The 13,207-nt window shown below is 45.8% G+C and overlaps 1 protein-coding gene across 5 annotated transcripts in view; it reads right to left on the bottom strand.

The window, feature by feature from the left end:
• ETV3 (ETS variant transcription factor 3) overlaps positions 1-13,207 on the bottom strand; it is a 133,721-nt gene that overhangs the window by 79,972 nt on the left and 40,542 nt on the right. For 2 of the 5 annotated variants that reach the window (XM_085639845.1, XM_085639846.1), the window contains exons 2-3: positions 1,654-1,716; positions 910-1,147 (exon numbers count right to left, since the gene is read on the bottom strand). In XM_085639845.1, the coding sequence (XP_085495971.1) occupies positions 910-1,147; positions 1,654-1,699 (284 nt within the window). In that variant the 5' untranslated portion in view covers positions 1,700-1,716. Of the gene's footprint in view, positions 1-909; positions 1,148-1,653; positions 1,717-3,879; positions 3,969-13,207 lie in introns of those variants that run through there. The other 3 variants (XM_085639848.1, XM_085639849.1, XM_085639847.1) reach the window with 2 other exon arrangements.

Raw genomic sequence — 13,207 nt, 5'->3', positions numbered from 1 at the left:
TACCCAGGAACAAAGGTCTTACTGATATCTGGTTCCCAGGTCTAGATGATTGCCTCTTATTCTCTATACCCAATTAGTACCACTTAAAGGCATCTGAAAGTAAACAACAAGAATGTGGTCTATACAAGACAAGTCTGCATTGTGCAAAATAGATTTTCCTCCTGTTGAGCCCAGTCACTTTTTTATCCACCTAATCATGGCAATACTGTTTACAAGGCAATAGATCATTCGTGATTTGCCATTGTGAATAATCTAATGAACTAATTTACAGGTACAAAGTATACCTTAATGGTGCTGATCTTTAACAGAAAAGGTTAGATTGCAACATATATAGCCTTAAAGCCTGCAGTAGAGGGCTCTACAGGCCATTAAAGGACCGCTCTAGCGTTAAAGGCCAAGCTATTTGCCGGTAGAGCCTGCGACTGAGGGTTCGAAGGCTATTAGAACTTTTGTCCCTTAGAGGGCAGAAAGTTCGAATTTGTAAAACAAAGGCCGCACAGGGCCTGAGGAGACTGAAATCCCCTCGGGCTCCGTGAGGCCTTTTGTACACAAAAACAGCTATGAACAAACATTGGCATGTTGGAGCTCCGGGCTTCTACTGGAATTAGAAGTCTGGAGCACTACATAGTGTTTAAAGTGCTCCCAACATTCCAATGTTCTAATAAACCTTTCCTTTCACAAAGATATTTAGGCCATAGTCTGCGTAGGAGACCTGCGCCATTACATAAGTACATTTAATTTACACTGCAACTGTACTTGCTCCTGTGATTAGGCTCTCAAGAGTATCTTTGTAGATCTACAGTCCCCGTGCCAACATGGATTACAATCTTGTTTGCTAACTTCCACCCACTCACACAATTCGCCATCTATTCACTAACAGCGTTCCACCCAGCACGCCTTTATTCTTACCTCAGGGCACGGCTCAGTTTGTCATAGTTCATCTGGGGCTTGCACTTCCGCCGGCCCCACAGGCGAGCCACTTCATCTGGATCCTTGATGACAAACTCGCCGTACTCCCCCTGCTGCCAGGCGATGACGTGTCGGAACTCCTCCTTCTGCAATAGTTCCAAGATGAAATGCCACAGCTGAATCTGCCGGGAGCCTGGGCTCGATTCAGCTTTGTAAGCCCAGTCTGGGAAATGATAACCTGCATATTAAAAAACCCAAATAAAAAAAGATAATGCCAAGAAAATAGAAGGGAAGGAAACAAAAAGAGGGGAAAAAAATACTACTGAACATAATATACACATGCGAACAAAGAAGCATTACCACTTTAAACGTGCAGAAAGAAGGGAAAAGAATAGAGATGAAATAAATGAAAGAGAATAAGAAAAAGTATTTTAAATTCAGGAATTCTAAAAATTACACTTCACAGAAAGCCTTTTTTTCCCCCGACATAGGGCGGTTTAAATTTCTCTCCATTCTCTTAATTGACAGCAGCCAAAAAGTTCAAATTCTGGACAATGTCCAGCATACAGGTACAGACAGCTTCTACTGAAATCATTTTTATAAAATAAAATAATTTAAACAAAACAAAGGGGAGTTTCAGGTTGGGAACGTTTGGGGGAACGAACAAGACAATTACAGCTCAAAACATCAGAAAAACATTAATCAAACACTGCAGCAATCACACACACACACATAATCGCTTACCCCCTCCTCCCTTGGGGTTTTCACCAATGCTGCATCCGGTTTTCATTGTCAACTTCCTGCTGACTGTATACAGAAAAAAAGCAAACAATGCAGTTAGGCATTTGCAGAATGTTGCTGCAGTGCAAAAAAAAAGTTTTAAGAAGTGTTAAATGTCGTTTTCCTGCACATTGATGAAAACGTACAACCCAGAATTGTGGGCCAGAGAGGTACAACAATCCCTAGAGGCTGGAGAGCAAGAGTGCTTAAAAATACTTATTTGAAGTTGGTGGTGGTGTGTGTGTGTGTGGGGGGGGGGGCGTGGGAGGGTGTTGAATATTGGGATTAAATGAAAAACAGCAGGACTGCAAAAAGGAAAAAAAGCTAGACTGCTGGGAAAAGGGAGTCAGCAACAGCTATACTGTGAATGAGGTACATAACCAGTAATGGTAGTGTGCAGAGTGAACACTCTACAGGGTAAAGTGTAATAAGAGATAGTGAATATTAATAATAATTTAAAAAAAAGCTTGAGCAGGGAGAGTACAACTCGTGATCTGCATGTGTCTTTTTTATAACCAAATGAGGCATCAGGAGGTGGGTAAGCAGGTTTGCAACATATACACAAATATGGCAAGGGTAGCAGGTGGCTACACAAACCATTAGGGTTGGAGTTACTTCCGCCTCCTAAAATAAGAGGGTAAAAAAAAAAAAAAAAAAAAAAAAAAGAATTCGAGGGAGCTGGCACACTGGTTTATGGAAAAAGGGCGAAAGGAGGACAGCCGATCACAAACCATACCAATGACCCAGATACACACCTCAGGTTTTGGATGTGAACAGAGGTGAAATGGCCTTGTCTCTCAGACAATCAGGAGGGCATTTTTTTATTTTGTGGGACCAGCTACCTGGATATTCTCTGGCCTAGCTATAAATACAGTGGTGAATGTCACATTCATACATATATGAAAAGAGCTGGTGCAGAGGCACACTTAAGGCAAACCGCATTTTAAAACAATGCTTCAGTTTCCCTTAGCAGCAGCAGTAGGAAGTCTTTAAAAGACAATGAATACACTTCTATTGCATAAGCCCCAATGCAAACATGCTTCCAATATTTTTCTGCCCGAGTGGAGCAAAAGCACCAATAAAGCCAAACCAAAGAAAGGGTATAAAATGGTTATGGCCCAGTTCTCTGAGGATGGTGGGACAACAGGCAGTCCTTATAATGAACGTCGAGTGATAAGTCACTGAATAGCCAAGTACATATAAAGCGCTTTGACTTTCAGGGGTTGGAGAGGTCAAACAGCAAAACCTTACTCTTAAATTTAAGTATGGAGGCATCATTTAAATGATTAGCTCGTGGATAACACAATACTCACATCATGTAATCTGGTAAATATTTTTATAGAGAGATGACTTGTTCCTATTACGCTTAACCACGTAGCAAAACAATGTTCTGTTCTAAATCACGAATAGGTCAAGAAGCATTCCACACAAGTTCTAGGTCAGTTTATGCACACAAGAGCTTGACCGCCCTGTATTTAAAAGAGTCCTAGGCATAAAGTCTCAGCAGAAAGTCTGTAGAGCAATCAAAATTTGCCTAGCATCATAAAGGTAAGTTTCAATTCTATTAAGGACACTCAAGCACACCAGTAAAGCCAGGCCTGGATGGGGTCAGCTCAGTTTCATCACAACTTTTTCAAGAAAGGGTGGCAATTGGATTCACCACCATTACAGGGTGTGGCGGCTGCAGGAGGGAGAGTTCCAAAGGCCTTCAACCCTCACAATAATCAGCGGGAACCAAAACGGCAAGATGCTGAGGTTCAATGTCCTTCACCTATCACAGACAGGGACTGTAATGAACAAAATCAGGCGAGCTGTGGATATTGCGACCACCTAGGACGAAAACTGGTATGGGATCAACTACACCAGGTGGCATAGAGAAAGAAGTACACACTCTTCACTTAATCATAGGGAAAGAGTGTCCTTGGCAATCCAGGTCTTCGTTATCAGTTCGCACTACTGGCTTCTGCATTCTTCTCCCTCTCACCTGGAAGTGGGTGTCACAATGAATGTAACCCTCTTGAAAGCAAATGTCTAAAGGTGAGGAAAGCAGTGCTCTCGATGTCTGCAACCTTGCATGGGGCTTCAAAGCTATGCAACCAAATATCATTGGAGCTGCAAGGGGAAGAATTAAGCCATCGTTTGAGTTTATGTAAAGCCCTAAATACGCCAACACGCAAAGTAATCAACTACCTTCAGGTCTCAGGAACACCTGGTCTTTTCCTTCCTTTTGGAGTATGTTTACTTCCGCTTCGGGGGAGAATGCCAACCACACTGAATTTTCTGGAAGTCCTTTCTCTGTACTTCAAGTCAAAAGAGAGCCCGGTAACTGGGTATTGAAATCTTTGCTGAGAATCCATCCAATCAGTATCAACGTTGTCATCTCAGAATTCATCTCCATGTAAACAAACATTAAAAAAGGTTCACATTCATGCCAGTTTACCTTGTAAAGACAAGCATTTCAATATGTACTTGAGGCACAGATATCTATCAGCCAATCAGAGACTGTTGCTCTGCCAATACCTCCAGAGTAGGCCTCGACAAGGAGGTTTTGCAAGCAGGTCTTAAACGGCGGTATATCTAGGGAGATTAGGTAGTATACAAGAAGAAACATTCGGAATGATATGTAGCAGCAGGTTAAGACACACTGACAGCCCTAGCAAGGTGGCATTGCAATATTTGAGACAACATTATATATCAGTCTACTCTACAAGACGTTTTCTGCCCTCCGGAGGAAGGAAAGGGAAGATCTTTGTAAGGTCCTAAAGAAAGGCAAAACAACTACCTCTAAATTGTATTCATATCAGGCATAAAGGAGCTAGATATGTCTGACCCTGAGATTCTGGACTCCTTTGACGAATGTGAACCTGACCCAGAGCATGTGACCACTATGTAGATGATCATGCAATAGGTTGTCTTCCAAGAACGATAATCTCATCCATCTCAGTTAAATGTCAAGTTGCTATTGCTCTGTGAGTGAATCAAAACTGTGGTCATCCACTTGTAGAGGCAGCTGTGTTTCATCTGCATGAGTAAAGCCAAAGAGCTAACCTGAAAAAGGTACGACAAAAGCATTGACTAAAGTGAGGCTTAATGAGAAGCTCTGGAGAATCCTGCAGGTATGTTGATGAAAATATGACTGAAAAGGATGCAGGAAGATTACTTGCTATGGATCACTGATAACATTTTAGCCAGTATTGTGATAAAATAATTGTGCCTTAAAGAAGGAAAGAATAATTATCAGTACCAACAAATGCTGAAATGCCTAGCTTGATCATGCATAGCAGCACTTCCACATACATCTTAAATTTCAGGTAGGAGTTAAACAGCAAAAGAACAGTTCTGTGGAAGCAGGAGGGGAAAATGGGGGGGGGGGGGGGAAGATGTTAGAAGGCAGAGGGCGATGGCTTCAAGGAGAACACCAAGTCCTTCCTTTATCAGTTCTATCTTCTTTAAGGTCACATTCTGACTTGCTAGGACTAGCCTGGTACAAAGAAGGCAGATACAAAAAAAAACCTTTTGCTTCACTGAATAAGAAGTGAATCATAGCCAGATGCACGGTTACTTCTAGGGAACGTGGGTCCAACTGGTCAAGAGGAGTGAGTGAGACATGCATTAAATGCGAAGCAGTAAACTCCTGACTACCAATGAATCTCTGAAAGACCAGCAAACCATGTGGCAGCATACATACTGTGCGACCCATGAACTGGGGTAAAAAAAGCCATGCGTGTCGTCCCTTATAGGTAAAAAAAAAAATATGGATTAAACCCAGGAGAATTGACCCGCTGCTGCCAAGCCTTAGTTCTTTATGGTCTATTCATGGGGAAGATAGGAGTCTAGTGCAGCAGAACTATTGAAATGTGACCTAAACATTACACAGAGCACGTGTGACACATTCTCTGCTAAGTAGAGTACATCGGGCTAACTAGACTTATGAAAGGAGAGGTGGCACATAAGGCTTAATCTCCCAGCTTCACATAGGTCCTTATTCATATTTTTTACAGACATTTCTAATGGTAGTTAAACAAAGTGCCTTTTGTATTTGAAAGGGAAACATTAAATCAAGGTAAACTTAAATTCAGACGCAAAGCAGTAGACCAACACCATAGGCCCTTCACCTTAGGACACCAGCACTAGATGATGACCAATTTATCCTTCTAATGCCCAAATGACAATCATCAGACACAAAAAATATCCACACATATACGCTGCAGGTCACAGGACATGGCACACTTCACTCTCAATATAAACACAATAATATGGTCTCGTGTGAGCGGAGCAAGACTAAATAGAGCGAATGGCTACCCCAATGGGATTTCTGAGCGCTGGCAGGGAAGACAAGAACGAAAACTAATAGGCTTAAAATAAATAGGTCTTAAGCATCTTCCTAAATGTTTCAAAAGAGTTGCAGACACGAAGAAAAGAGAGCTCCATAGCTTGGGTCCTTGGGCCAGTTTCTGCCTGTGGATTCCTCACCCTGTGAATATCCCCTGCACCAGCATTCCACAGAATTTTTCCTAGCTCTCCACGCAGACGTCATAATTCCACGGCTCCGCTCACGACTCCGTATGACGTCACCGGAACCATAAGAGAGCCACGTCGGTGTGATGACGTCAGTTCCACCCATTTTTTCCGTGCCTCCAAGGCGAACAGGTGGACTGACACAAACTCAAGTATACATAGAACACAACATTTGAACCAATATATACAGCACAAAATCAAAAAGGAAAGCTAAAAACATCAGCATTTCCTATAAATTTACTAGATAGAAAATACAATGAATAAACAACCAGACAAAAAAGGTATCTTTTTAGGTATACAAAGGTGGACAACGGGGAGGCGGGTGGGTCAGTGAGGAATCCACAGTCAGATACTGTATCCACCAGAAAAAGCGTTACCAAAGGTAAGTAACTTGTTCTTCTGATGGATACATCTGCCTGTGGATTCCTCACCTTGTGAATAGATTTCCACAGCAGTCCCACTCCCGGAGGAGGGTGTCCACCTTTCCTATACCAAAAAGTCCTGCAAGACAGAGCGCACAAAATGGCCCTCCCTCCTCATCTCAGAGTCTAAGCAATAATGCTGTGCGAAAGTATGGAGGGAGGCCCAAGTAGCGGCCTTACAAATGTCTGCAACTGGAACACCCCTGGCCAAAGCAGCAGTGGAAGACTTGGCTCTAATACCCTCAGGTGGAACCTTACCAGCCAGGGCGTAGCAGATCTTGATGGTTAGGATGATCCACCTGGACAGTGCGCTTGTGTGCAGCTTTGCCTTTTGAGTGTCCAACATAGCCCATGAAGAGCTGATCTTCCAAACATATATCTTTTGTTCTGTCCAAATAGAAGCTCACTGCTCTTTTAGGGTCCAAGCGGTGAAGTCTCTCCTCCTCCTTGGAAGGGTGAGGGGGGGCGGGGGGGCATGGGGGGGGGGGAAGATAAAAAACAGGGAGAGTTATGGACTGCCCCAGATGAAATGGAGTAGCTACCTTAGGTAGGAAAGCAGCCCTGGTCCTGAGGACCATCCTTTCAGCATGTAAGGATAAAAATGGGGGTTTAGAACTAAGAGCTTGAAGCTCACTCACCCTCCTTGCGGAGGTCATGGCTACAAGAAAGACCGTTTTAAAGGACAACAGCCTCAAAGGACAGCTATGAAGGGGTTCAAAAGGGGACCCCATCAAAAAAGTTAACAAGATTAAGGTCCCACTGTGGCATTACAAAGGGAGTAGGTGGAAACCTATTAGTAAGACCTTTGATTAATTTTAAAACAATAGGAGATTTAAATAATGACAGCTGATCCGGAAGACACAGAAAAGCCGATAAGGCTGATAAATAGCCCTTAACCCTGGCCACAGCACAACCCTGCTGAGCCAAGGAAAGAGCAAACTGAAGCACATTGACAAGTGGGCCTTTAAAGGGCCAATGGATCTCTCGCAACACCATTTTACAAACTTAGGCCATCTATAGGAATAAATTGACTTAGGGGAGGGTCGCATGGAGGAGAATATAACATCCACTACATCCGGTGGGAGAGAGAAAGAACTCAGGTTGCCCCATTCAATCTCCAGGCATGAAGGTGCAGGCTCTGGAGGTGGGGGTGTAGAACCTGCCCCGCTGACTGCGAGAGGAGGTCTGCCCTGAGAGGGAGACGGAGCGGAGGGTGCGACGAAAGGTGAAGTAGATCTGTGTACCACACCCTTCTTGGCCAATCCGGGGCGATCAATATAACTTGGGCCCGGTTTGGGCGAATCTTCCTCAGAACCCGAGGAATGAAGGGTATGGGAGGAAACGCGTAAAGGAGTTGTGAGACCCAACTCAACTGAAACGCGTCCCAACGCCCCCTGCATCGGAAACTGGAGACTGCAGAATGACGGGCAATGCGTGTTCTCTTGAGCGGCAAACAGGTCCACCCGAGGAGTCCCCCAAGTCCGGAAAATATGCTGAACTACCTCTGGATGAAGCCTCCACTCGTGGTCGGCGGAAAACTGTCGACTGAGACTGTCCGCACGTACGTTCAGCAACCCGGCCAGTTGATTCACCATCAAGCAAATCCGATGGTCCTGAGCACAGGACCAGAGTCGCAAAGCCTCTCTGCAGAGACGGTACGACCCTACTCCTCTCTGCTTGTTGACATACCACATCGCGGTAGTGTTGTCCGTCAGGACCTGAACCGACTGACCGCGAAGGGAAGGGAGAAAAGCCTTGAGCGCCAAACGTATCGCCCGCAATTCTAGAAGATTGATATGAGACAATCTTTCCTCTGGAGACCAAAGACCCTTGATCTCCAGATCCCCCAGATGAGCACCCCACCCTAGGGTGGAGGCATCCGTTATCACTGTGGCCACCGTTGGAGGAAGATGAAAGGGCTTTCCTTGAGACAGATTGCCCTCCACGCTCCAGCAAGAAAGATCCGCTGCAGCTTCTCTGGAGATCCTGACTGACTCCCTGATATCTCCGTTGTGTTGATACCACTGCCTGCGGAGACACAACTGGAGCGCCCTCATGTGCTAGCGTGCATGGTTGACCAACAGAATGCAAGAGGCGAACAGACAGAGCAGACGAAGGACCTTCAGAACTGGAACAACCGCTCCATTGTGGAATAAAGGGATCATCTCCTGAATGTCGAGAATTCTTTGGGGAGGAGGAAATGCTCGACACACAGTAGTGTCCAGAACCGCCCCTATGAACCGGTTGCGCTGAGAGGGCACCAGGTGAGATTTGGGTACATTGATTGAAAAACCCAAGTTGAATAACAGATAAGATGTTACCTGCATATGATGTTGCACCATCTCTGGTGACTCTACTTTCAGTAGCCAGTCATCCAGGTAGGGAAAAACCGGAATCCCCGACCTCCTGAGATGGGCAGCCACCACCGCCATCACCTTGGTGAAGACTCGAGGTGCAGTAGTAAGACCAAACAGGAGGACCGCAAACTGGTAGTGTTGCGACCCAACCGTAAAACGGAGATACTTCCTGTGCGACTTCAGGATTGGGATGTGGAAATACGCATCCTGCAAGTCGATCAACACCCTCCAGTCTTCTTGCTGCAACGCCTGAAGAACCTGAGCAAGGGTCAGCATCTGGAATTTCTCCGGCTTCAGGTAAAAGTTCAAGACTGAGGTCCAGGATCGGACACAATCTGCCGTCCTTTTTGGGAATCAGGAAATACCAGAAGTAGCATCCCTGACCCCTTTCCTGCTCTGGAACAACCTCTATCGCACCTTTTTGTAGCAATGCAAGAACCTCCTTCTGAAGAAGAAGCAGATGGTCCTCTGAGCAAAAACCTTGGCAAGGAGGGTAAGGGGGAGGAAATTCCCGAAAGGGAAGGGCGTTCCCATTTTCCACAAGGTTTAAAACCCAAAAGGTCCGTCGTGACCAATTTCCAACCTTGCAGAAAGTTAGACACCCGACCCCCAACAGGTCCCACATGATCCAGGATGGGGGATCTAGGGCTGCTTCCCTGTAGAATCATTGGGAGCAGAAGAGGTTGAGGAGGAGGAGAGATTGCGGCCAGAACTGCGTTGTCCCTTTTGTCTTCCTCTATAGTACTTATAGAGTGGATTTTGCTGTTGCTGAGGTTGACGGAAGGTGCGAAAGGAAGACTTTCTAAAACCCCTATACTTTCTGAAGGTGAAACCCTTCGACTAGGTCTGCAGTGCCAAGGATTTCGCAGTCGCCCTGCTATCCTTAAACCTCTGTAAGGCAGAATCCGCTTTTTCTCCAAAAAGTTTTGTCCCATCAAAGGGCAAGTCAACAAGAGTGGCCTGAACATCAGGTGAAAATCCAGAAGAGCGGAGCCAAGCCTGTCTTCTTGTGGCTATGGAAGAACCCATAACTCTGGCAACAGAATCAGCCGTATCCAAGCCTGACTGGATTACCAGACTAGCTGCAGCCTGAGTGTCTGAAAGAACTTCCATAAAGCAACCCCTCTCTTTATCAGGCAATTTGGGGGCCAATTGCTTTACAGAGTCCATTAAAGCGTGAATGGAGCGGTCCAACAAACAAGTGGCATTAGTTGACTTCAGTGCCATACTAGCCGAAGAGAAAACCTTATTAGCTGACTGTTCCATTTTCTTTGAGTCTGTCAGCTGGTGCTTGTGGAAATGCTCCTGAAGATTGTTTGGAGCAGGATGCTTGCACTACCAAACTCTCTGGAGATGGATGTGAAGAAAGGAAGCTCGGATCCCCTGGAGCTACTCTATATCTTCTAGCCACAGCCCTTGAAACAGTAGGCGAAGAAAGTGGCTTGCGCCAAACGTCCATGATAGGATCCAGGATGGCCTCATTAAAAGGCAAAAAAGACTCAACAATTGAGGAAGGCGAATGTAGAACCTCCGTCAATAAGTTAGGCTTATATTCAGCAGAAGGCAACTGCAAATCTAAAAGCTCCGCAGCCTTCTTTATTACCAAATGGTAAGGAGCCAGCTCTTGAGGCGGAGAAGACCCCAAAGAAGAAAGTTCCCACTCAGGTGTGGTGTCCAATCCGCTTGCCTCCTGAATTCCTTCGAACTCATCCATTGATTCATCTAATTCACCTTCCTCCACACGATACTGTTCCTCTTCTATAAGCCTCTGAGCCTCTCTCCGTGAACGAATCTGTGGACACTGTCGGCGACGCCGTTCGTGGAGTCGGCGGCACCACACGCGGCGCAGCTGGCGCCGGGTCCGACCTCGAGGGAGGCTCCGACAGGGAGGCTCCGACAAAGGCACACGATCCATACGAGGCCGGGAGGAAAGCTCTCCAGACAGTGCCGGAAACTGCCATGAAAGCGCCATCGGCATGAAGGGCATAAAAGGTGCCTGAGCATAGTGTTGTGGCACACCCAAATTGAATGCCAGCGGACCCACGGGACCTGAAGGTGTTCCGGATGGGAAAGCTGCTCTATGAAATACTCCATATATGGCATTTAAAAAATGCGACGGATCCGCCCCTGGAGCCGGGAATTGCGGGTATGGATTCGATCCTGTATCCAACCGGGGAGTAACCGGCGCTGGAGCCGACGGATCCAATACCGGATCCACTGGTTCACCTTCAGGCACAGGAGAGAGAGTTCAGCATCCTGATCCGGCCCGGCGTCGGAAGCTGGTGAATCCCTCTGCGCCAGAGACGGCACCAGAGTAACCTTAGGCGAAGGAGACTTCTCCGGAGTGACACAAGGTGAAGGTGAAACAAAGTCCTTACTGTGACGTCGAGGTGAAGGAGACTTCGAAGCCCTACCCATCGTCGATCGGCGCCGAGACTCCTGCTTCCTCTTTTTCTTATGCTTTCTCGACCTCGACGAGTGCGAAGTAGACGACTCCGGCTTCGACTTATCTCGCTTGCGACCTCTACCTTCCTTCTTTGCCTTGGCTATAAAAAGCTTCGCTTTCCGTTCCTTAAGTGCCTTTGGATTCATTTTCCAGGAATAGCCCTCCACGTCGTGATGCGACTACAGACACCATAAGCAATCTTCATGGGGGTCAGTGATGGACATGTGACGCCCACATTCCCTACACGGTTTAAAACCGGACTTCAACGAAGACATGAGTTATTTTAAAAACAGTAACTCACAAGTTAACAACAAAGTAACTCTTCAACCAAGGAGAGTGCTAGAAAACCGCTGCGCGTCGGCGGCGCGGAAAAAAAGGAACTGACGTCATCACGCCGATATGGCTCCTAAGGCTCCGGTGACGTCATACGGAGTCGCGAGCGGAGCCGTGGAATTATGACATCCAAGTCAGCGTGGAGAGCTAGGAAAAATTCTGTTGAATGCTGGCACAGGGGATATTCACAAGGTGAGGAATCCACAGGCAGATGTATCCATCAGAAAGGACCTTCCGCGCAGTCATGACTGTTTTACTTTAGAAATGAAGGTGAAATTCAGTTCTCTAGAACCAAGTTTCCACTCAGGATTATAAGGGCACATCTGAGAGCGAATACATGCTGGCCCAGCTTGATGCAAGGCTCTATAAACATAACAAAAAGCTTTAAATTGAATACTTTTAGTTACTGGAAGCCAGTGCAAGCAATGAAGATACAGAGCAACCGAGGCTGGATAAGGAATATGGCATAGCAGATGTGTGTCGCGTTTTGAACAGTTTGTAAACACCTTAAACAGGCGCTCGCAGCTCGAAAATAGAGTACATTGCTGTTATCTAGCCTGGAAATGACCACGGCCTGCATGATCGTTTGAGATTCGAAAGGTAAGAGCCATAGTATCTTTCTGAGGCAACTTAGCAGACCAAAGCAGTAGACAGCAACCTTAATTTGCGGTTACTACCAAGCCAAAAACCTAGGTCTTTAATCACCTGCTTAGGAGTGGGTCAGTTGCCTAATTTCTCAGGCCAATGGTGGGGACCCCATAGCAGCGATTGATTACCAAGAACCAACACTTCTATCTTGCTACTATTAAGCGTCAAGCAAGTAAGCGTCATCCAGTCAGCCACATCTTAAGACAGTTTGTCAAATTAGAGGTAGTACTGGAATCTGATAAAGAAAGTCATATACCAAATTTGTGTGATCGGTGTAGGCATAGACTGACGGTCCATGTTTCGCCACTATGTCCGCAATGGACACACACAAATATTGAGCAGTGTAGGGCTCAGTGAGAAGCCCTGAGAACCTCCATGAGGTACCTTGCATACCAAAAATGTATAGGATTGAGCAAAAACATGGAAGGAACATTCTTTCAGGACTTATTGAAACCAGGCAAGAGCTATAGCTTGAATATCATCAGCTGCTAGTTGCCCGAGAAGAACCTGATGGGAGCCAGTACTGAACGTAGCATTTAAATCAAGAAGACTAATGGCCAGAGATTATTTTATATCTGCTTCCAACTACTACTGCTTTCCTTTCTTCTGAAAACAGGCCACCCGTGCAGACACTTCTACTGTTTTACTAAGATCCTTAACTTGCTCGGCAGTGTTCAATAGTCTTAGCAATGAACAGGCTTTATTCCTGTAAGGGACTGGGAAGAAGATACCGATTACAGCCCCTTTCAGTTTGGACACAAACAAGGGTGTGTGTAAAACATTCAAATTCTCAC

Source organism: Triturus cristatus, chromosome 12, assembly GCF_964204655.1.
Source record: "Triturus cristatus chromosome 12, aTriCri1.1, whole genome shotgun sequence".
Classification (NCBI taxonomy): domain Eukaryota; kingdom Metazoa; phylum Chordata; class Amphibia; order Caudata; family Salamandridae; genus Triturus; species Triturus cristatus.
This window is presented reverse-complemented; position numbering and strand designations above follow the sequence as displayed.